A 25,277-nucleotide genomic window follows, 5' to 3' on the forward strand; every position below is an offset into this window, starting at 1 on the left:
CAGCCACTGTCGCTTGCGCACTCGTCGATGCCGCCGTCAGGCCTAGCGCACGTAGGCGCGTTCTCGTTCGTCGCCGTCGTTCGGGGCGCTTTACACGCCGCCTTCCCTTGAACTTGTGCTTCGTTCGAAACTTCTGCGGTCTCACGTTGCACTTTTTCGGGCTTGTCATTGCGGAAATATGCGTAGACGCGCAGAAAAGCAGACGGACCAAATGCCAATGGCCACCACCAACACAGCTGAAAATGACTCTGTAGCCAATGGCGATGCGGCTTAGGGTGCCGCGCGTTTCAAACCGCTCAAACCACGTGATAAAAAGGCCTCATTTTTTATTTTATTTTTTTGCCCACGTACGAAACTGGCGGTCGTCGGAGCTGTAAGAAGGCCGGACGCAACTTTCCCAACCGATCGCGATGGCGGGCGCCACTGCGACGAGGAGCGGCGCGCAGTCAAAGATGGCCAATATCGGCGCAAATTCACGAAATTTTGAGGCACCGCGATGCCTTCATACACATTTTTTTGCATTTTGCGGTTCGAATTTAGTTTTGAAATTTTCACAGATGAAAGAAGAAGGTTTGAAAATTACAATGCAATAAAAATCAGAAATACGAGAAATTTCGCTAAAAACGCGATTTTTCGACTCGCATCTCCCCTTAATTCGTGCTTCTGCCTAGAATCAGCGTACAGTGAAATCTCGGTATAACGAACTTCAGGAGACCGTGGAAAAATGTTCGTTATTCTGATAGGTAATTATTGTGAAAGTCCAAAAATTCACCATAAAAATTACATTTCAGTAATGCAAACGTCCTACCTTTGCAACGGTACGTCATTTAAGTCGTTTCTCACAACAATGCACACGTGAACGTTTTTTCCGCGGATTGTGATCTTTTTTTTTTTTTTTTTTGATGGGTGGAGCACGAACTGTGCATCACGAACGATTCTAGACTGTCCGCATTTTTATGCACTGCTTTGGTGTCTGTGCTGCTTTTTTCTACGAATATGCGGAGTTTTCTCAAGTATTCGACTGCATTTGTGACCGACACAGACTTGTCGGATTTGTCGTGATCTTCAGGTGCTGCCGTGACATCGTCGTCCATGTCATTGCTGCATCCTCATGCTGAGTCTCTGTACCCTGGAGGCTCTGCAGGATGTCATTAGTCATAAGTTCCGCTGATGTTCATGTCGCCTCGTCAGACTCGACATAGTCGTGATATGCGGCTGAGGGATCGACGGCTATCTGCTTGGCCACCTCGCTTCAGAGCTCTCAAGAGCTTCCCTCCGCTGCCGGTTCAACACTTTGTAGTTGGCCATTTGTTGTCATCAAGCCGGCCTTCCTCTAGCGATTTTGAATGGTGGTGGATGTGGCCCTCCACCATACGCCTGTAAGCATTTCCGCAGCCTCTTGGACGTTGATGGCTGTCGGGTGCTGTACGTGCAGGTTTATGAGCACCCGCTGAACAAGGTGATTCCGGAAGTGCAACTTCATGCTCCTTATTATGCCTTGGTTTAGTGGCTGAAGTATCGACGTGCAGTTCGGCGGCAGGAACTCAAGATGCACATTCGTTAGCCGAATGTTGACATTGTGTGCCAAGCAGTTGTCAAGGATCTTGTGAATGTGCCGCCCCTCCTTCCTCATCTTTTTGTCTACCGACAGCAGCCTCTCTGTAAACAGCTCGCGGGTCATCCTGGCACGCTGATTTGCCTGAAACTGGCACGGCAGCGACACTACGTTTTTCGTGCACTGGTGCTTCGAAAAACTCCCGATCACAAGAGGCTTCAGCTTCTCAGTGCATCTGCATTGCAGCAATACAGCACGGTGACTCGAAACTTCGACTTCCTGCTGCCTTTGCAGTGTTCTCATTTAAATGCATTATCTTGTCCGGAAGCAGCTGATAAAGGCAAGCTATCTCGTCTGCATTGAAAATATCACCCGCGTAGAATTTCACCATTTTGTGGAAACTTTTCTCTCTCCACTTGGCTGCTGCTGATTCATCGGCTGCATTTTCCTCGCCAGACACGGTCTGCTAGGTTACGCCGTTTTGTTGGCAAAAACGGTGGAGCCAGCCAGAAGACACTTCGAAGTTGGTGACTTCGAGAATACAGTCCAGCCCACATATAACAGCCCCACTTAAAATGTACTTTCGCTTAAGGGGAGACACTGGTCTGAAATTTTTTTTTTAATTTTCAGTATTTCCAGCTGAAATTTTAATACAATATGCATTTTTCACAGCTGAAAACAAATATGCAATTAGTTTTTTGCTATCACTTTTAGATTTTTAAATATTGACTGTTACATAAACTTGCATTCTGCCCAGCCTTTTGACATCTTCCTCATAAAATATTGCTACAAATTTGATATGACAGCATTCCGTGAAGGCCATGGAGTGCAACAAAACCATAATTTTATTTTTAGTTTCATTGGTACCAGAGTTATGGCCTTAACAAGTATACTCATTAGAAATCTGAAACTGTTGCTTAAGTTTGTTGCTAATTAAATCACTATTGTAAATAAAGATATTACATTTTTTTGTTTTCTTGCACTAATCAATGTATAAGCTTTCAAATGCTGCAAGAATTATCAAATTCTGACTGCTACATCAAAAGATACTGTGGGCAATGGCTTAGGGCGAATCGGTGTATTAACCATCTTAGAAGCCACCAGGAATGTAGTCATCATCATTCTCCTTGGTGCGCTTTCTTTTCATAGCATGCTTGAAGTTTTCAGCATGCTCATGCTTCTTCTCCGATGCCACTAGTCGGCGACTGTCTTTTTCTGGGCATCTTTCAGCGGCCACAACACTCTGCTGCAGGTGCAGCTCCTTCAATATGGCAGCATCTGCTCTCCCTTTGCCAGCGTTGAACCTTGCCACAGCTTCGGCCACAGCAGCTTCAACGGTGAAAAGTGACGCGTGTTGGTTTTTGGACCGGAGCGACCAGATGACAGAGTGCAGGCTCTCGTTTGGGTTTTGTGTTTTGCCTCGCTGACAACGCTTCAGCAATTTCTTGTCAGAGGGGCGCGTGTAAATAGGCCGCAAGGCATCAACCACATACTCCGGCAGGTTGTAGCGTTGATTCGGAGGAGTCTCCTGCTTGGCAACAGGCTTGTTATACTTGCACCATGACTCTTCACCAGTTGGGCAGTGAGAGTTTGTACTTGCACCATGACTCTTCACCAGTTGGGCAGTGAGAGTGCTGAGGGCTTGCATCAGTAGATGCTACGTGATAAAAGGTTGCCCAGACAGCATTATTCATGGCCTCAATGCTTCCTTGGTTGCTTTGTAAAGCCCATCCATAATATGACGTGAGCTTTGTGACCAGCTCGTCTGTCAGATTGTCCTTGCCGCCAAGGCTTTGCTTTCCTTCGTCTCTTTGTTTTTGCAGGAGGTTTCGAAGTGCTGTGCCCATGCGCTTATGCACATGGTTGACACAGTCCTCTTTTTCTATTGTCACGAAGCCATATACCTGTGCCTCCTGCAAACTGTTGAAGGCCCGGCTGTCTCCATCACACAACATGGTTGTGTAGCGGAGCCCATGTCTCTCCAATGAGCGGCCAAATAAAATTTATGCTGCTTCCACCTCCATTTGTCTTGGCTTACTGGAGGTATTCTTTTGGCAAGTGGCAAGTGTGACCAGCTAGCCACTCGGCATACCTTGGGTTGTCCTTCTTCGGCCCTAGCTGGCAGCCCAAACAAAAGTTCGATAGGACGACGAAGTCGAGCACATAACCCGTGAATAGTTCAATCACAGTCCCTACACAAATATGGGATGAGTGGCCCCGGGTCAGCCAAGTCCCATCAAAGGAAACGGCGATATTTCCAGGATTTCCATAGTTGAGTTCGGAATACACCGTTTTCACGGTACTCGCGCAGTCGTCAATAACGCGCGCGGCAGCCTTCTGCGCGGCAGGGTTCATTTTCAATTTCACATAATCCTGGTATGTCTTGGTGTGCAGGCCTCTCCGTGAAATATTTAGGGCGTTGGTGTGCAGGCCTCTCCGTGAAATATTTAGGGCGGAAAAAATATCGTTTGCCCGTTTCCTGTGCTCATTGTCGCGCGAACCGCGAGCATGTTAATTTCGAAGGGGCCGTGCGCTGCGTCCCCCCTGCTCTCGGCGAGCTCCATACGGTCCTCAGTTTACCGCACTCGTCACATGTGAGAACAAGTTTCGCGGCTATGCCATATTCGCGGTCTTCCTTGGAGATTCTGCCAGGCCCGCCACACACACCGCACTTCATACACTGAAGAAGTTCGTTGACCAACTCTAAGCTAACGACGGTGAACGGTGTACCAGGCGTTGCGGCTCCATCCGACTCTCGAAAAAAAGACCGCTTGCGTTTTGTGGCAGACTTCGATGAAAGATCTTGCAGAACATCGCTCGCACAACACTCGATGGCCACTTTTTCAGCGTTGGAAACCAGGGGAGTGTCGACGCGCACAGCTCTCGTGTGATCTTGAGACGCGGCTATCGCGTCCGCGATCGCGGGTGCCGCGGCGGTGATAGCGCTGGCACAGCCTGCTTCTTCTGAGTTCTCGGCGGCAGAAGGTCTCGCTGGTGATAAGGTGCGGGCTCTCGGACGCCATTTTCGCCTTTTTCCGAACGCATGAGCACTCCGGAACTTCCGATGACCGCCTGCCATTGCACCGAATGCACAGCCGTTGTTAGGCCTCTAGGCAAAATGGCGGCTTGCACGCCGCTGTCTAGCAGACCAATCCCTTCGCGTCCAATAGGAAACCGGGAACTGCCCCACGTGACAAAAACGCACCAATGATGTGCGAGTATTCAGTTTTTCTTTATGCGCGATAGCTGCGTTGTTGCTAGTCGAAAAACGTTCTTCTGCTAGGAACAGATAATAGAAAAATGCATCTTTAAAATGAGACCAAAATGGCCGCGCTACTTAGTGCGGTTCTCGCGCGCTGCGGCGTTGAATACGACCGTTTTTGAGGTCGTTTCGGAAGCGAAAATGGTCATCAAACTGACTTTGCGACCCAATAACTCGACAAATACGCATTACAGGGCTATAATATTTTAGGAACAGCTTCCTTAGACCTTAATGATTATGAAAAAAAAAAATACTTAAAAAAATCGGTTTTTCAGAAAATTTTCGGCCTCCCATACCCGTGTCTCCCCTTAAAACGAACAATATCTGCGTGACCATGAAAACATACGTTGCTTCAATCGCACAAAATCGCACTTACAACGAATGTCTCTGAGCGCCACTGATCCGTTACAGTGAACGGGGTCAGCGCTTGGCCGACTTCCCGGAAAACCACTTTCAACCGCCGATCAGGCATCGGCGAGGTGCCCATACATTCTTATTGCTAAATGCTGACCCTGCCTCATAGCCTCTTTAGTTGCCGCTCTCCCCGACCGCTTTTTGTTACGCTCCCCTCCGTGCTTTGTCCCCCTGCTACTCTGAGCACCCCGCATCGCCAGACGAGGCCCATGTTTTCACACTGCCACTGATCTTTCAAAGATCGGTCGGCCGGTCCCTGTTTTTGATCGCTGATACTGTCTTTGGCGTCGCCGGCCTGGAGTGATCATGATCAGACCATTTGCCAACATCGCCAGCCACCGACTGTATCCAATGGTCTATGTCTAGTGCACGCGCGTACGCTACCCGACCGACTCTGATAATTCGCGATTCGCTTTGTGTTCAGGACCTTTTCTCGCTCACATCGCACTCTGCTCAGCATGCCCTCTGCACGTGTGTGGAAGCGTGAAAACAGCTGTTAATTTGTGCGGAACAAATCGCGAAATATCGAAGTCTGTGAGGCCACGCAAACCCGCCGACACAACAAAACGATTTTTTGACTACGACCACGGATTCTTTGAACACTTCCGCACGCGCCGATCCAGGCAGCCATGCTTTGACTTTTGTGCGCGGAGGCACTCTTTCTTTCAAGTATTTCTACACGCGAATTGCACATTTCGCGGACCTTTCAAGCAAGCTACCCGACCTACCTCGTTCCCGCGTGTTTTAGTTTTCAAGGTCGCCCTCCCGTCGTGTCCTCCCCTCTCTTCACTTATCGCAACTCCTTGCCCTTGTTCTCTTGCAAATCTGCTGTCCTCTCTTGATCACAACCCCTTCGCCCGTTTCCACCGCTCCGCGACGCCACCCACGCTGGCTCGAGTTAGTTTCGTTCTCTGACTAGAAACGGGCCCAGAGTTGTTCCGCACGTTCTGGCGTGTGTGTCGCATGTGCTTGTCTTGCTCGCTCGCTCTTGGTGTGCATGTGTGATCAGGATGGCAGACTGGAGGACTTGCACGCTTTTTCCTGCTGCTCAACAAAATGTCGAAAGTGTGACTGACCTCTTAATTGGCTTGAGCGTAATCCGCGCGTTAAGTGCCGCGTTGCAGAGCACTTGTTCATAGCTGTTGACCACCTGGAAGCCAACTTGTCGCTTCGGGCGTCTCGGTGTTTGGTTACATGCGTGTGAAACTGTTTTCACGAGGCCGACTTTGTCGACATTGGGCCCGATGCTGAGCCTGAAGCTTCCAAACAGGATCACTTTGGTGGCTATTTGTGGCAGCGCGCCGTCAACTCCGAGATGGGAGAGCAGGTAAAATGTTTGTTGCGATAGTTTAATTCGGCCAATGATGATGCTGACACTGCGGAACCGTGAACGGATTAGGGCATTCTGATTGAAGTGCGTGGCAAGAGTGATTTGAAGGAATCGAATTGCGAGCACGACGAAACTTTGGAGCCAGTTCCTCATGCAGCATATGCCACAGGCCTCAGCGAACAAGCACGCTGCTGTTTCATCTAGAGACCGCCCTTATCGGTCTCAACTAGCGACTGCCCTTATCGCTTCTGCTCTTCGAAACACGTGCATTACAGACTTTTTTTTTTGCAAAAAAAGTTTGTTTTCACTTGCAACTTTTTTAAAAGCTGTGTTTCATTTACTACAAACTTCTGGATACAGCGAACAGATGCCGCGTCACGCTCAGGTTCGTTATAAGCGGGCTCGACTGAAGTAGCGTACTGCCACGCCTTTTCCTGCAGCATTGGGCCTGACATGGGTACATTCTGTGCTCTCATGTCTTTAAAAGGGGACTTGGGTCTTAGGGCTCTCTCATTAATTTTATGAACCAAATGTGATAAAAGTTGGAATGCTTACTTAGTTTGTTCTCCTGATTCTAAAAATGTGATTTTTTCTGTAGCTTCATTAGTTAATTAAATAATCAAGATAACCATTTCTATTGTTCTTACCACAATGGAAAATTGACCACCCGTCAAAAATTTATAAATGACATAGGGATTGACAGTAGAAAGCATAAGACATACAACATAGGAAGCACTTTTTTGATTGGGGCATTATTTCTTACTTTACAGTACACTAAACTTCACAGCTCTGAATGCGGCCGTTGTGTGGTCATACAAAAGACTTGTTTAAAAAGCTTGCATCAAGATAAATGAAAATCTGCTTCCTATGTTGTGTGCTCCAAACATATAGCTTCATGCTGCAAAAAAGAAATATTCTGCTATTTGTAATAGTTTCCGATATATTGCAGTAATTTTCACGCAGGGTGGGCAAAATTGCCATTTTGAGAAAATGAAGAAAACATAGAATTCTATCATTTTTAATTGTAAAAATGTATGGACTTAGAATTACATGGCCATTGACATATAAATGAATGTTAGAAAGCCTAAGGACTGCAACGCTGCAAGCTGATTGAAAATTGAACGAGTACTTCTCGAATTACAGCACAGTTCATTGCATTGCATTACAGCACAGTTCATTGCATGTAACTAAATACAGAAATTTTTATAATAAAATAAAAAAAGGAAGCTGCCCATCAATAATAGGCTTCCAGCATTGTTTTTTTGTGCACATTTAGCTACATTGTACAAAAACAATTACAGTTCTAGCTGTTCTAGGTCCACTTTTACGAACAAGCAAAAGAAAGTAATCAAAATCTGTGCTTCAAGAATAATGCTGTTGAAACTTTATTTCGCCGTTCCGAAATAAAAAAAATATCATGGTGCACATACTTTTAGTCAGCTGATAAGCACCGGGAATGTAATAGGACTGATTGTTTGCACGAGCGTGTGGTTTCTTCTAGTCCTGTAGCAAGTTGTCGCCGTGTGTTCGTCTGCCGCGAGGCCGCTTATCAGTTCAGTAACTGTACTGACGGCGACGCTCAACAAATGTGCGTGCGTCATCCGCGATATATCGAATAACACGGCGATGTTTTCCGGCTTGCCCAGAATGAGTTACCTGTAAATGTCCCGAACCAAAGTTGCTCCCTCGCCCATCAATTTCGAGACTACGCGAGTGCCGAGGTGCTAGTTTCCTTTTCACGTAAGACTGCCGCATTTTCGGGCGGAGATCGCGACAACGTTGCGAACACGTCATTAAAAGCAGTCTACCAGTTGCCAGTAGCCTCTATTGCGGGGGTGGCGAGCATTTTCACTGCAAATAGATTGACTTTCTGTTGTTCGTCGACGCGCGGCGTACTCCACTCTGACGACCCGTCGCGCAGTTCAAGGTCCTTTCGTCAGGCGGGGGGAACCACGGCATCGGTGCGTTTAGCGATAAGACTGCGCTTCCGTTCCGTCACTACAAAGATTGATATCTCTTCTAGCTTCACTTCTGCTTTTTACTTGCCGTCCTCTAACTGATGAGGCTGTAAAACACAGCCGTTCTCAGTAACGTTGTCGGCAACCAACGGGCTCATACTTGAGTTAGGCTTACATCGGTGACTCGGCGACTGCCGTTGACCGTGTCGAGTTTGTTATCCACGTTGTCCTGAGCCATAGCGGGGCTCTTTCTGAAGTTCACAGTGAACGAACGACCCCCGCACCTGCTTCAGAATTTACTATAGCACGGAACTTCTTTACTGCCGCAGGCAGCCAGTAGCACTATGACAAAATGGTGCATATCCGTGCGCGTCCGATGGTGAAGCAGACGCCGAAAGTGCCCCTTGGCCAATCGGATGCCTAGGTTTTGCCATGTGCCCCAAGCAGCCAATTGAATCGCGCACTAGTGCTTCTCGATGACATGTTTTTGCTAAAAAATCAATGAGCAAGGCGAGCCAGCGGTGGCGAGAAATTGAAGATGAAGAACGACCCTTCCAAACGAGACCAAGATAAACACGATAGCTCGTGTGTAACGGCAACAGTTCGGTGCGAAAAAAGTGCAATTTTAGCGTTAGTTTGCGCTCACATTCATCTCACAGGGATGTTATAAATTAGTTTTGTGCCAGAAATATTGTCGCGACAAGCTAGAAACTTCTCAGATAGGTGCAGAAATAGGTACAGATTCCGAAAATGTCAGCTTCCAGAGGTCGATTTTTTTTGCGATTTTTTGCCTTCTAAGACCCGTGTCCCCCCTTAAACCAAGTGAGCACAGCTGCGTTAATATTTTGGAAGTCGCCGAGCCGCAGTCGCTTCCTTGATGGGGCAAGCAGAGATTCTTGCTGGTGCTTAAAGATCTTCTCTTTGTCTTTTAAAATCGTGGTGATTGTTGACCGCGCCACTCCATGTTCTTTAGCCATGACGGCTTGTTTCTTTCCGCCTTCTATTTCTCGAAGAATGTCTACTTTGTCGCTCATCAAAAACTGCTTCCACTTTTCGCCGTTGGACAGGTTGTTCAGTTCAGGGCACTTTAACACAAAATACGCAAAGAAAATCAAGAGCGAGAGGCCTGAAATGGGTGACAGCACGTGAAGAACTGATAAAAAGCGTGGAAAAAGAAAAAAATGCGATGTGTCGTCGTTGCCTCCACATGATAAAAAAACTTGTTTTTTTTTTCTCCTGCACCGTCTCGGGTTTTTCCAACCTATGTTCGCACTCCACTTACAAAATCTGATGCGTCGTCGCCTCCGCAAAGAAGGGGGAAAAAAAAAAAGTCCTACGCTCGCGTTTTTCTGTTCCGGTGTCATCTCGAGTTTTTGCGGTAGCGCATCTGCTCGCGCTGCGTCGTTTGCTAGCTTAGAGCTCCGACTGTGATGACCCGTACAAAGACTGAAATCTGAGAATTTTCGCATTTTGGCTTATAAGTTAGTAGTACTGAGATGTTATTAAGATGACAAAGGAATTAAGTAACGATTGTTACTCTGAAATGTTCGTTATTCTGAAGTTCGTAGTAGTGATATATTTTTACATTGAAACTATAAGCAGTTGGCACGGGATTTCTTAAGTTTGTTAATCAGAAATGTTCGTTAATGTGGTGTTCATTGTAATGAGGTTTCACTGTATCATGAAACCATGGTGAACAGCCCATGCAGGAGTTCAAATGAGCAACAAGATGTGCCCCTTTGTCTACTTTTTAGCTATTTTTTGCGCATGTTCCTTTAGACACTCGTTTATTCATCGTCCCGTTTGCCCGATATAGAACCTGCCAAATACCAGAGGTGTGGCATATACCACACAGGTGATGCAAGAAATAAAGCAGACGGCATGTTTTATGTGGCACCCATGATTGCTACTACTGCAAGTGTGGGGAGCACAACTTCGAGAGCTTGTTGGGCGCAGAAAACAGGGACCCCATGCCTGTTAGCAACCTTGAGTTGATGTGTGACCTTATGTAATGTGAGGAATAAGAAGGAGTGCCGGTAGGTTGAGTGTGGATCTCTAAGGCAGTTTGTGGTTGACGGTCGAGGAACGAGGTGGCGCGTGAGTGTGGGTTGTGTGGACCTCTGCGGCTGTGAGTGATTGAGGATCGAGGAACGAGGTGGCACGGGAGTGTCACATGAACACTGAAGGGGCGCGCCGGAAGAGTAGAAAGCGGGATGCGGCGGTCGGAATGTGGCACGTAGAGTAAATGATTGTGTGAGCGTGCTTGCCTGTCGTCAAGTGTATCGTCGTGTGTGACAGTAAATGAGACATCACAGCAGGCCTGTACGGTTCACGTTCACAAGTCGCCTTACTACTGGTCTTCCTTTTTCTGAAGCAGCGCTTTGGTTACGTCCGTGAGGAGCATCATAGGATATTCTGCACCCAATCTACGGCATACCTGATATTAAAAACTCTTCTGCATTTTATGTGCACACGACTTTTTTGAAAGCCGAATCTATACAAGTTGATACTATTCCTCTTTAAACCACTTTCGAGTGGGCTGACCTTAAATGTACCAGCTCTGTTTGTATGCGGGCACTGTAAGCCCAATGCACATGCCAGTCACATACATCGAGATTCAGGTCAAGAACATGTCGAACATTATTCTGGCGCAGCTCATGCGTGAAAGTAAGCCCTTGTCTGTGTTGCTTGAAAACATTTAAAATGTCAATCACCGTCTTCCGATAATCAGAGGCCACATTTAAAAAAAAAATCAATACATTTAAAAACTCTTAAAACCTTCAAATCTTTAAGAACATTTTGTAGAGGCCTATAAACATGAGCTAAAAAATTGTTGACAAGTACAGTAGCAACCCAGGACCCTTTGCAAATGTCATCTCGCTGAATGAAAGGATGGTCATTAAAAACAATAAATGTCACTTGAAGATATAATTCTTATTGTGCTATGTGGCAACTAGACCCAACGCGAGTTTTACAGATGCTCCAAGAGGTTCTTTTTTGTCTAATTTGTGCCATTGCTGTGCCGCAAGGCGGTTTCACAACCGTAAGTATGTTGGCAGCATGCATCGTGAGCCGACATTAGGTGATGCTCACTATCTTGTATACTTGCGCTGCTGCAAAAGCATTGAATTGGCCGATTACCTATTACGACTTTCGCGCGATTCCGGCGGTGAATTTTGTGGTAACCATTGGCAAAGAATGATGGCAATGTGGCGACTACCAAAAACTGCACCAGTATGGCTTATCGCGGATAAAAAGCCTGCAGGTGTGGCATAGCGCCACTTTCAGCCCACTGCACACTTTTAATAGCCGGCGAGTCCCTGAGAGTGTCGAGGCACCCATCGCTGCCGCCTCAATCGCTGTGCAAGACCATGTTCTTCGTGCACCGCTTTGCAGAAACAAAAGCATCTTGTTGTTACAGAGTTGAGCCTTGTGGATCGTGGGCACGGAGACATTTGTTAATCTTTGTACGGAATCCACATATTATGGCCCCACTTAAAACGAACTTTTGCTTAAAACAAACTATCTCGTGACCGTGGAAATATCCATTATCTCTATGGCGCAATATCACACTCGCAACGAACGTCTCTGAGCCCTGCCGGTTATAGCAAACGGAGTGGAGTGGACACCACTTTCGACCAGCGATAAGTCATTGGCGAGGTGCCCATAGATTCCTATTGTTAAACGACCCTGCCTCGCAATCGTCTAGCTCTTCCCGACTGCTGTTGTCGACCCTGCCTCACCACTGTCTAGTTGTAGCTCTCCCCGACTGCTGTTTTGTAATGCACGACAATTAGCAATTTGTTTCGCGTGCATGCTTTGAAGAAAGCTACCCGAGCTACCCTCCCTTGCAGCTCCTTTGCCAGTCTCCATTGCACCACTCAACCACATTCTTTTAACCCTCTTTCTCCCCAAGAATCTATCTTCGTGGTGTTCAGGTGTTTTGTGGTGGCATGCAGCCACAATGGCGGACGGTGGCATGAAGCAAAAAGTGCTGGACATTGCTACCAAACGAGCCATTTTAACAGAGCTTTCTCAAGGCATAAAAAACTGCGAGTTGGTTTAAAAGTATGGCGTGAGCAAGTCAACCATATCGACATCCTGAAAAAAAGGAAAAGATCATCAGTGCCGATACCAACACGACGAAGAGAAAGCGCTTGCGGAGGGCTACATGCACGGACGTGGAGGACGCGCTGCTGAAATGGTTCGTCGACGCGTGGGCTCGGAACATTCCGGTAAGCGGTTCTATGATGCTGGCCAAAGCGAAAGACTTTGCATTCCTTTTGGACTTTCCTGACTTCTGCCCTGAAAATGGCTGGCTACATCGGTTTAAAGTGGACCATGGCATTGTGTTCAAATCGATAGTTGGTGAGGCGGCCTGGGCAAGCGACCAAGACGTTGCCTCGTGGCTGGAAACAAATCGAGACACCATTTCCAGCTATGCGGAGCGAGATGTTTATAACACAGAGGAAACTGTGCGAGTTTATCAGATGCTACCGGAAAAAACTCGCGCCATGAAAGGCAACACATGTGCTGGTGGCAAACATAGCAAATTGCGCATCATAGTACTTTTGTGCACTAATATGGATGGCAGCGACCGGCGTGTGCCCTTTGTAATCGGCAAATCGAAGAAGCCGCATCGCTTCCGGGGATATTTGCCTGTTCGTTACAGACATAATGCCAAAGCGTGGATGATGCGCAATTTATTTGTAGAGTGGCTGCACGAGTTTGACCAAGACATGCTCAAGCAAGGCAGGCCCGTGCTGCTCGTGGTCGACAACTGCTCTGGGCACCACGTACAAGCCTCGCTGACGGCAGTAACCCTACTTTTCCTGCCGCCCAACACAACATCCTGGGTACAACTGCTGGACTTGGGCATCATTCGCGTGCTCAAGAGTTATTATAGGCGCCGCGTTGTGGAGCGATTGCTCATAGCTGTTGACCGCTCGGTCACCTTGTACTCAGCTTTAGAGATGCTGAAGGCTTCGTGGACTGAACTGATGGCTACATCCGTGCAAAACTGTTTCCGCAAGGCCGGCTTCGCTGGCACCAGACCCAATGCCGAGTCTGAAGCCCCTGAAGAGGACCAATCCGCCGATTTGTGGCAGCGCATCGTCGACTCCGACTTGGGAGAGCGGGAAATCTGCTGGGATGACTTCATTAGGGCCGATGATGATGCCGACACTGCGGAGCCGTGCAAGGAGGCGGGCATAGTGAATGAAGTGCACGGCAAGAGCGATGCGGAGGAATCAGATTACGATTACGACAAAACTTCGCGACAAAACTATCTATATAGCGATTGGCTACAAGATAGCCTCAGGCAGCTTGTATATGCCAAGGGCCTCGACGAAGAACACGCTGCCACCTTAAATAAACTCGAAACGGTACTTATCGCATCTGCACTGCCGAAACAGACGTGCATTATGGATTTTTTCGCAAAAAAAAATAAATTTTTGGTTTTCACTTGCAAAATTTTAAAGGTCGTGTATCATTTACAATGAACTTCGGGATATAACGAACGGATGCTACGTCACGCTCAGGTTCGTTATAAGCGGTCTCGACTGCATAAGTCAAATAACATTAGGCTGAATGTTTTAAATATGTTTGGTAAACTTTTCAGAGCATACAGTGGAGACGTCTCAACCACTGTTGTAAGAGTAGACTGTGTTGTGAGCTTTCTTTTTTTGTAGCTCTTTAGGTCTTGCAAAGTGATCTGGGCTACTAATTGCTATAATATTAAGAGGTACATTTATTTATCCTTGTATAAGTGAAATAACCTTACACAGAACATTTTGAATGTACTTAAGTAGTTTCAAGCCTGTGCTGAAAAAATCCTGACCGCTTTTGGGAGATCTAGTTGTGGGTTGTTATCGTATTTACTCGATTCTACCGCGCCCTCGATTGTAACGCGCACCCGATTTCCACGACAAAAAAAAAAAACGTAAGACATCGATTGCAATGCGCACCCATTTTTCTCGCTGGCCAGCACGATCATACCACTTGAAAAAAACGGCTCCTTTCGGGAGCGTCTTTCATTTAAATAAGAGGTACGGGCGAAGCTTGTGCCCATCTGACGTGTAACAGAGCATTGCCATCATTGTAGTTTTACCGTGGACCGATGTCAGCACGCGAACTTGCTTCGCCACCTTCTTCTCGACGGTTGTGGTGCCAAGCATGTCGAAGTAAAGAGGTGTCTGATTGGCATTCCTGATTTGCCCAAGCAGGTAGCCGTTGTTGGGCCGCAAGTTTAGGACGAACCTCTGAAAACTGTGAAGCTTTTCATCGTACTCCTCCGCAAAACTTTCCGCATATGCCCGTTCCCCTTCGGAGGGAAAAGCCTTTCCTCTTCATAAAGTTAGTTAGCCAGCACCTGCTCGCTTTAAACTGGCTTCGCATTAGACCTTTTTCTAAGGCTAATTGCATAGCCTGCACTTGGAGCAGTTCTGTCGTCACGGACCGCCGTGCCGCTCGCTGCTCAGGCACATACTCGCCGAGCAGCTCTTCAATGTGCGGAAAACCGACCCTGCTGTGGTCCACTGAAACCTTTGCGTGAATCTTTTCTGTCGACAATCTTCTGCTTTTGTTTCCGCGAGTCCCACACGCACGTTTCGGGAACTCCAAACGACCGCGATGCGGCCCAATTTCCGTCCGTTTCTGCACACACGATGACTTCCCTTTTAAAAGCGGCATCGTGGTGCACTCGAGTTTTTGGAGTTGGCCCTTCCATGCCGTCGATGCTAATACACTACAAGATTACGAACTCCTCAGTACACGTACGAAGTGCTGCACATGGGAAACACATAGGCAGAAATGGCTGACGCGCCATGCCGACGCCCGTAGGGGGCGGCCATTTTGGAAATGCCGATGGCAATAGAATGACCGCATTCATATTTTTTATTGTACTCGATTCTAACGCGCCTGCGATTTATGAACTCGCTTAACCGGAAAAGAGGTGCGCGTTAGATTCGAGTAATTACGGTATATTGAGACGTTATTAAGACTAGAGATTTTGGTTATAATTGCGATATCAATTTATTTATTTTAAGTGCAATGAGTCATGTTTGATAATTTTATAGGGGGGAATCGATACTTTGCATGCCACTCTGAGTTCTTGAAAACCTTGTGACAGTGCTTGAAAAGTCCTTGAACATCTTTGAATTTTTTCTCCTTGGAAACTTAGTTGTGCGACATGGCATTGTAGAGTTATGATTGCATGCTTGATCTCAATGGCTGTGTCATGTATTGTAGCATTCTTGTTGTAATGTTGTGGATGCTACAGAACTTGACCATCAAGTCACCGTATAACTTGCATCATTGTGCGCGACCATGCAGTGGGTGTCCAATTGTGCCAATAGTGCCTTGTTGCTATAATTCCATATCCCTGCACCTTGCCGTACACATTCGAGTACAGCTTGTGTCAACTGCACCAAAGTTCACGAGTTCACCAGTTTAAGTGGAATCGTACCGTTTATGGCCCATATAACTATTCTTGGTCACAATAAACAGAACTACAGCTGTTCCATAATGCTGCCATTTGTGTGATGTGCTTTTTGTCGTTATGTTCGGCCTAACCAAAGTTTCCGCGGCGGCGCATATGTCTCTGTTGTTGAAAGTCTAGCATGCCATTGATAGCCTCTCTTATCTGTTAGGGAACTAGAGATAACACTAGAGCTGTAGGAATAGCAAAACTTCGGGCGGGAAGCGACTTTGTATATTGAAGTCCGAGTGCGAATTGAATCCAAGTTTTTCAAATACTTCAAAGTGAAATTGAGAAAAAAAAATCTGGGGAGAGGACGGTTTCTAGGCATATTCTTACGAGATAGCAGCGTGAAAGTGTTTTTCTTGGCTAGGTTGACTAAATGCTGGTGGGGTTGTGTTTCAATGTCGTCTTATCATGAATGAGGCAATGCAGAGGCCGAATTGTATTCATGTACATGATTTGGTTCAACCAAAGTGTTGTCGACAACACTTTACATGTGAAAGGCAAAGATGCTATTTCCTCCTCTTTCAACTTCGGTGACCCCGTTCACCATCTGGGTATCCGACTGGCAACCGGTGCTTTCAGGACAAGTCCGGTCCAGAGTCTCTATGTAGAGTCGAATCAGTGGACACTTCACCTGCAGCGATCCTATAGCAGTTTCACTTATTTTATAAAGGTACGTGCAAACATAAAGCATCCTTCTTATTCAGCTATAAACGATATTACCGCTGCCACCTTCTACCATAATCGACCCGCAGCGAGAAAGCCGTTCTCTTTGCGTGTGAGAAGCTTAAGTGAGGAAATGGGTGTTCCGCTGCTAGAACTTTGTCCTATGCCCACAACAAAACATTTACCGCTGTGGCAGTGGCAGCTCATACATTGTGACACTTCCTTTGCCGAGATCACTAAACATGCACTGGAAGCACATATTAAAATGCATTTCCGACAACTCCAGTCCAACTACTCATGCGTAGAGTTTTATACTGACGCTTCTAAGTCGCTTGCAGGGGTGGCTTATGCAGCCGTCGGACCATCCTTCTCGGAATCCGGTGTGTTGCACCCGGAAACAAGTTTATTTACGGCTGAGGGTTATGCACTATTGTCGGCTGTGAAGCATATACAGAAATCAAACATACAAAAATAAATTATATTCACAGACTCGTTAAGCGTCGTCAATGCATTAAGATCCCTTTTCAGATACAGGAATCCGGTAATAATTGAGCTGTATTCCGTTCTGTGTACATCGTATATGTCCAACTAGCATGTTACTATTTGCTGGGTTCCTGGCCATAGAAGTATCGAGGGCAATGTGTTAGCTGACCAAATGGCCACGTCAATTATATTGCGCGCTACTAACCCCACAGCTACTGTCCCTGCAACAGATTTAAAACCCTTCCTACGTAAGAAACTGCGAAACCACTGGCAATGCTTGTGGGACACAGAAATAAATACAGTAAAAGCTCGTTAATTCGAATTCCACGGGAACGCTGAGCAATTTCGAATTAAACAAAATTCGAAATAATGAAAGTGAGCAAAAATGGGTGGATTTCGGGGGTTGGGGCACGAAAAATATTTATTGGCCAAAAAAAGTCGGTGATGACCATCTGCTTCTTTTCTCTGAATGCCACAGCTGCGGCTCCCTGTTAGAGCGCGCGGACGCAGCGCAGGGAATCCTCTTCACCCTCTTCAAAGCTGAAAAAGAGACGCACCACATTAAGGGCCAAACCTCATAAGCGCGAAAATGCACGCGACAGCGACGAGCGACGCTATGAGCGACGAAACAGGGCGTTCGCGCGACGTGTCGCGTGCTCGTTTTCGCGCGATCGCTCGGTTCTCCAGATTTGGATACCGTCGCTCATCGCCCGGAAGTGCTGGGCTCAAGCAGCCAATAGCGAAATACCGGAAAAGACAAAGACTACATAGGTGCCAATGACCCTGCCCGAGTCACGTATGCGCAACAAGAAATAACGCAATGTTTATTATGCATGTGCCTATAAAAAAGGGCTGCAAGGCAATAATAAACACTTTCCGTTTCATTACACAACAATATATCTTATTTTTAAATTGCATACCGCTCGCTACGCGGTTTTCTTGGTGCGAGTAGACGGCCTCATGCCCCCAACAGTGGAATTCGCTCGCCGAAGCCGTCGCTTGAATGAGGTTTGCCTGCGCTAGCGACTGATCGCGCGAAGCCGATCTACGTCGCGTCGCTTGTCACTGTCGCCTCCATCACCGAAGAAGCTGACGGGCGCACAGGCGCTTCATTTTCGTCTTCCTCACCTTCTGGCTCTTCAGCATCAGGCTGCGCACCGGCTACTTGAGCCATAATGTCCTCATCAGTCAGGGCACCACACACCGATGCACCGGTGTCAACTTCAACATAATCGGCAAAACGTACGCCCCGAAGAGTGTCGCGCAATGCCACTGGCATGAGCTCCTCAGCCCCATCCACGTCGACGTCACAACTATCCTGCGCACTTCCAGCTGCAAATCCACTGTGGCAGAAACAGTTTGCGATTGTGGTCGCGGTCACCTGTTCCCATGCGCGCACCAACATGTGCATGGCAGTGAGCAGTGTAATGCCGAAGTCCTTCCTGTCGCCGGCGCACAAAATCATTCGTGAACGAACAACGTGCTCGAGGAACAAAGTGACGCTGCCGGGAGCGGCCTAGGACTGCTAGGACTACTCTGCCGACTCCTCAGCGTCCCGTGGGTCCTGCGTACAAGTGGCGCCAGGTGCTGAGATAGCGGGAGGGCTACGAAAAAAAAAAATTGCTCCTTGGATTTTGGAGGCCATACTTTGCTCGGCATTTGCTCGGAGGCCACTTGAAGCTCGAAAAAACTGGTCGTGCCACCTATCGTTCGACCGTAAAAGCTTCCACTAGTGTTTGACGATGATGCCGCTCGGCGGCGCGCGCTTCGAATTATCCGTAGAGGCAGCAATTTCTGTTCGAATTAACGAATTGTTTTACGCATGGTCTCCTATTCACTGCGGACTGGACTGCGGCGACCATTTCGAATTATCCAAAATTTCAAATTAATGAGGTGTGAATTAACGAGCTTTCACTGTAATAAGGTTCAGTTGATTAAGCCGCAGTTGGGTTACTGGCCCTCCGCTACAAGAACACGGCGAACTGATGTCCTATTCTGTCGCCTCAGAATAGGACACACTTATGGTACCCATAGCTTTCTGCTGACTGGCGATGAACCTTCTACTTGTGGTAGATGTGGTGAGAGGCTAACCGTCCTCCATGTCCTCCTGGAGTGTCCGGAAGCTGAAAGTGAGAGAAAGAAATATTTTGCTTTAGCATACCGCTATAATCTTTCTTTACATCCGATGATGTTTCTCGGTGAAGAACCGCTTTTTGATGCAAAATCAGTTTTAAGCTTTTTAAAGGATGTAGTATTGAATGTTTTTAGCCCAACATTGAATGTTTTTAGCCCAACAGGTTCATAGCGCATCCTCTGTTCAGAGGATGCCGCTGTGATAGCAGCTTTCAATAAGCCCAGGCCTCCATGCTCTTCTTTTAAGGGCTCTGTCGAGGCACTGGTGTTCCATGCGAAGTTTTTATTTCACATACATATCACTTTTAAACCATTTTATGTCTCCATAGCACACATCATTTGTCATTGCCATAATTTTACTATGTATATATTTTTACGCATTCATAGCGACTGTTTTTAGGCCCATTTACAGCCACGTCACATCTGTTTTATCTACATTGCACATCGCACAGTTCATTATGATCGCTCTGGTGCTCTTTGGTCACATCTGGCCCTTGCTCCAATAAACTCCACTAATCACTAACTTCGGTGACAGCCGAGCTGATGTGGTGGACAAGGTGTGCTCCCTTCCAGTCCTGGACCACCACTGACCATGTGAACAAAAATCAGTTGTGCTTTTATGGTGCAACTTTCTGCGTTCAACGAAGACATATGGCTTCACCATAATAGTAGTTTATCTTTGCGTTAAAAGTTTCAAGATCTAAGCTCTAAATTGTCTTGCCCATATGACAGTGATCTTTCTGTAATGAATGATCTTTGCATTCTCGTGTGTCTCTGCAGGGGATTCCACTATGACACCCATATCTACTACTGCGACTCCCTCCGGGGCTGCAGTGGCAGCCGGCAGCACTGACATGCATGCACAACACCAGCTGCAGCAACAGCCATTATCTATGCTACATGCATCAACCACACAGCAGCAGCAGCAGCAGCAGGAGCAGCAGCCGCCCACACAGCACCAGCCCTTACAGCAGCAGCAGAAGCCCATGCCGCAAGAGCCTTCCAAAGCGGTGCCACCTCCAAACGCTGGTTCTCTGTCCACATTGGTACAGCAACCCTTAACAATGCCTGCGCCAGCATTTGGCTTGCCACCTCCATTTGGCCTACCCCCACCACCATTTGGACTGCCCCCTGGTGAGACCCTTTGTTAGTAGAGTGCAGACTAGTGATAACCGCTTATAAGGCAGGGCAGGACCGGTTACAGTGCTGTTTTTTTTCGACTTTCCCCTTCCATAGAATGCCTTGTATATGCATACCGCTTATTGTGTTGCCCTCAAAGGTGAAAGACCAATCATAATGCAGTTGCCTTGGAAAATATTCCTGACAAAGGTGGTAGCAATAAGGAGCAAGTGCGCTTCTCAAACGATGTTATGCGGCTGGGGAGATAGTGACAAGGTTAAGATGTGTGAGGATGTGGAGTAAACGAGCGAGGGGCAAAGGAAAGAAGAAAAGGAAAGGAAGGAAGAGAAGAAAAAAACACTGCGGCCCCACTGTGTGGGCTCGCCAAGTGAGGAATCGGTTGCCTAGGTGACCCTAAGAGCCTTTGCACTGGCGCCAATAGCACGATATGGTATAGCACGAGGCCACTATACATCTCAACAATGCAGCCAACACATATATGCGCGCTATGTCCACGCGTAAGCCAGGTGCCGTCATAAATGACGTCGACGTTTCCGGACGCGTTGCCGAACTCCGCATAGAACTCCTTGACGCGAGCAACGCTCACCGCTTCGCATTTGGCTGCAGTTGAACTGCAGGCTTCTTTCATTATATTCATGTGGCTTTGGTAACTCTTGTGGTGAAGCCCTCGATGCGAAATATTCATCCCGGCGAAGAAGTCCGACAGAGCCGTTTTACCCTTGCCGATACTGTTGATGGCTTTCATGGCATGCATATTAACTTCAAACGGCCTTATTTTGGCGTCGGTCTCGTCGGCTATACGTGGGGACGAAAAACGCTCTTCGCGAAAGTCACAACTGCCGCACGTGACTATGAGCTTCGAACACAGCCCATACTCTTTCTTGGCCTTTGAAATAGTGACGCTTCTTTCACCGCATTCTGGGCACGCGACAAGTCCAAATAACGAGCGTATCGCCACCAGATCAACAATAACAAATTCTGTCCCGTTTTCTTTGCCACCACCCTCCAGATCAATATCTAGTAACTCGAACTTGCGTTCCGTCACGCACTGCGATGCGAGTGATGCCTCCAAGCATGCTGCATTTCTCGCGCACTCAGCAAACTCTGCCGGATAAAACTCCGTTTCAATGCGGTCTAGGATGCTGCTGGAAGTGCAAGATGACGATCCGATGACGACACAATCCGATGAGGTGCTGCTGCAAAGCACTGTGCAACGCTTCGGTCACAAGCAGCCGCGGCTGTGCGCCGTCGTCAGAATGCGCCGCTTCGGTGGCGTGGGGCGAAATTGGCTGCACGTTGTCGGCTGCTTTCTTCTGGCGGGTGTTTCACGGGCGCCTCCGTTTCTTGCCGTACGCTTGGCGCGTCTTCTTCTTTAGCAAGCGTCTCCAATCATGCCGGCAAAAGACAGAAAGTCGGTGCGTCGGTCGCGTAGCACAAGCAGGCACGTGCGGGAATCAGATGAACAACGTGCGTGAACGGGAACCGGCGGCCGACGAACAATATAAAAAAAAAAGCGCGGGCAACTTTGACCACATCAGCCAATGGGAAGCGAAAAAACAGGGGGCTCGCCTGGTGCGCGCGCGCTCCGGACAATCAGCGGCACGGAAGGGGGCTCCGGAAAAGGGGCGAGGGCAGCCGTTCTGTTTAAGCGACGCCATTTTGAAGGGTGGCAAAATGCGCACAAAGGAATCGGCTTCAAAACAAGCCCAAGATGGTGGCGATCGGCCGACTGCCTCGCCGGCGGCGCGTGCGGGAAGTTTGAACAAATTTGACCTGCCGTGGGTTGTTTTGCGGCTCCCGTGGCGACTTCAAAATCAATTTTAATCCATATACTGATCGAATTCAGCGTTTTCAATTTGAAGACACGTGTTTCTAAAATTTTCAGGTCTAAAATTTTCAAATATCGCATTTTCTCAAAATCGACTTTTTGGCCATTATTTACCATTCTAAGACCCGTGTCCCCCCTTAACCACGTGCGCCTTGAGTTTGTTGTCAGGGAAATTGTTGTCTTTATTGCGCTTACTATAGATATCACATTGGCTACCTCATCCATAAATTCAAAAGACGACTTTATTTCCTGAGCCTCCGCTTTTGCTGCGAGTGTGCGGACTTGTACAAGCTTGTTAAACTTTTGTCATCATCGATATCCAGACCGCGAACCCAAACTGTATGATACGAAGTTTTGATTCACGGCTGTGCTTGAGTGTGCTCTTCTCGATGCTCGATTGTTGTGTTGTCTTTGACAAACTTGCCGGGAAAACATGCCGAACTGCATGCTAGGCCCATTGAGAATTGGTTGTTTTTCTGTTGTTCAAGTGCTGAAGATAGGGCAAGTTGGTTCGTCATACTTAAACTGCTATAGCACATATGGTAAAGAAGAAATGGCCGCGCAGACTGACAGAAGAGGACAGAGCGCTAACTTCTAAGCAAGCTTTATTTGCGAATTGCATCAAATACGTACACTTGTACAAGCATACAAAAAACACTCGGACGTATCACCAAGATTCGATACCACCATCACAACGTCTACTTCTAGGACACGTTTGGACTCTCGCCTAATGAAAACATGCAGTATGGTTACAGTGACGCTAAGCTTGCTGCTCCGTACGCATGCATTGGGCATGGTAATGTCAAAACGGTGTGGCTTCTCAGTGCCTATGGCTTCTAAATACTGTCGCGACGTGAAAACAGAGGTCGTATTTGAAGACACTGAGAAAACAGCAGCGGGTTGGTCTTCTTATTACCCGCGCGCCAGAGAGTTCTTCGTCTTTCTCGTGTTTGCGTTCTGCATAAAAACGTGCAGATGCGCATATGCGCTGTCGCCTTCGTCTTTTTCTTGGGACGCACGTGACATTTGCCTCCCTCCAAAAATGGCATCGTCCCGATGCGCAGCCGAGGCGCTCTGCTTGAGAGTTAGCTGGACAAGTAGGGTTTCATCCGGATTACATGCACGATCTCAGGTGAGCGGTTTCGGCGACTGGAACTGCAATCACCGTCGGGAATAACTTCGTAGTTGATATCGTTCAATCGTCAGGTGACTCGATATGGGCCGAAGTATCGTCGTAATAGCTTCTCTGAAAGTCCGCGTCGACGTATTGGGATCGAGACCCATACCTTCTCGCCTGGTTTGTAGGTTACCAATTTATGTCGTAGGTAGTATCGTTTCGCATCATTGTGTTGCTGGTGACAAATACGCACGCGGGCTAGCTGTCGGGCTTCTTCAGTGCGCTGACCAAATTCTTCGGCGTCAGCGTGAGTGTCGTCACACTCCTGCGGCAACATAGCGTCCAACGTTGTAGTGACTTCGCGCCCGTGTATTAAACTAACGACGTCATTCCGGTAATTTCCTGGCGGGCGGTATTATAGGCGAAGGTCACATAAGGCAAGATTTCGTCCCCGTACCTCTCGCAAAAACTCGCAGTATGTCTTCACGTCATCCTCGACGTGAAGTCCTCGACAATACTTTCAAGTCTTGTGCCCTCTCACATGACGTCAGCAACGGCCATTCTACTTGGCCATTCAGCCACCCGACCACCTAAGCCAGTTCCTCATACTGGCCCATCTGTCCCGTCTGCTCCCAATCGCACTTTTCCATTCTTTCTGTGTGCGTACCGTCGAGCCAGTCACTTCTGTCCTGTTTTTCTTGGGCCACACATGCCAGATAACTGTTGTGTGCCTATGTGTTCAAGCAACTACAAGACGGGAAACAAAATGCAACTGTTTTTAGTTTCAAAGGATGAAACAATGTACGAGTATGGATTAGTGTGATTCTTAGACGGGATTTCGTGCCTACTGTCAACAACAAGCTAGGAATCAAATTTTCACTACTGTTACCACAAATGGGCGGTTTATCAGGGAGTCATGACAAGTGTTTATGACATTGGATCGTATCGCAAGAGCAATCCTGGATCGTATCGCAAGAGCATATTCGCTGCTATAGCAGTGAACATTCCGAGCACAGGATTGCAGCCTTGTGCCTTACACATCCATCAGGATTGCATGTAGCTGTGCGCCTTGCATTTCCACGCGTCGTGCGTAAACCATACATCATTGTACACCAATCCCCGGACAGGAAAAGTGCTAGAAGTTCCACTCATCCAAGGCCCCGTCTGCGCCTTGGATGAGTGCCATCTCAATTTTGCGGCTGCCTTTCATATTTGTTGAAACAAGAAGCCCTCTCAACAAGGGAATCTTGAGATGCCAAGAAAGTGCGCCCGGAGGCAGAAGGCCTTGCTATGCTAGTGAAGAATTCGCAACCTTCTTTTGTGAAGCACAAAGGTAGAGCAAATTTTTGTTCCTTCCTGAAAGGATGAAGCGCCTAACAGAAAAAAAGCACTCCAGATGAATGAACCATTATTTATCGCCCAAAGTGTAACATGTTTCTGAACATTGTGAACGAGGGTATGCCTGTTCTCCAGTCCTCTGTTACTGTGTTCAAAAATCTTCATATCGCTGTGTTGTACAGAAGGAAAAAAGTGTAAATTTAAGGGTTTATTTTTTTTTTGTTAGACACAATATTAATGAGAACTCCCCGCAGGGGCGCCTGCGCAAGTAGACGTTTGGTGTGTAGCGACACCACGGACCCGAGCTAACGGGGGAGTTTCTACTCCCTCCCACGCCTAGCCGTGCGTGGCTTTGCCGTGTCTGGGGAAGAGGGGATCCTGGGGGTTGAGCCGACGCTGGGTGATTGGACCGTTAAGGCCCCCCGGCAGAGGCAACACACCCCTTTGGCCCCGGCTTCACGTAGACGGCACCCCTGGGCTGACCCACCCAGGGGAAATCGGCAGTCGCCTTTTCCTATCTCTCTCTCCCTACATCTTCGTCTTTTGTTCTCACTTTACATCTTTCCTGTC

The 25,277-nt window shown here is 47.6% G+C and overlaps 1 protein-coding gene across 3 annotated transcripts in view; it reads left to right on the forward strand.

Moving 5' to 3' along the window:
- Nucleotides 1-25,277, forward strand: part of LOC119175661 (transcription elongation regulator 1) — a 253,503-nt gene that overhangs the window by 56,838 nt on the left and 171,388 nt on the right. For all 3 annotated transcript variants that reach the window (XM_075881832.1, XM_075881834.1, XM_075881833.1), the window contains exon 6: nucleotides 20,065-20,418. In XM_075881832.1, the coding sequence (XP_075737947.1) occupies nucleotides 20,065-20,418 (354 nt within the window). The remainder of the gene's footprint in view (nucleotides 1-20,064; nucleotides 20,419-25,277) is intronic.

The sequence above is a fragment of the Rhipicephalus microplus genome, chromosome X (genome assembly GCF_043290135.1).
Source record: "Rhipicephalus microplus isolate Deutch F79 chromosome X, USDA_Rmic, whole genome shotgun sequence".
NCBI lineage: Eukaryota > Metazoa > Arthropoda > Arachnida > Ixodida > Ixodidae > Rhipicephalus > Rhipicephalus microplus.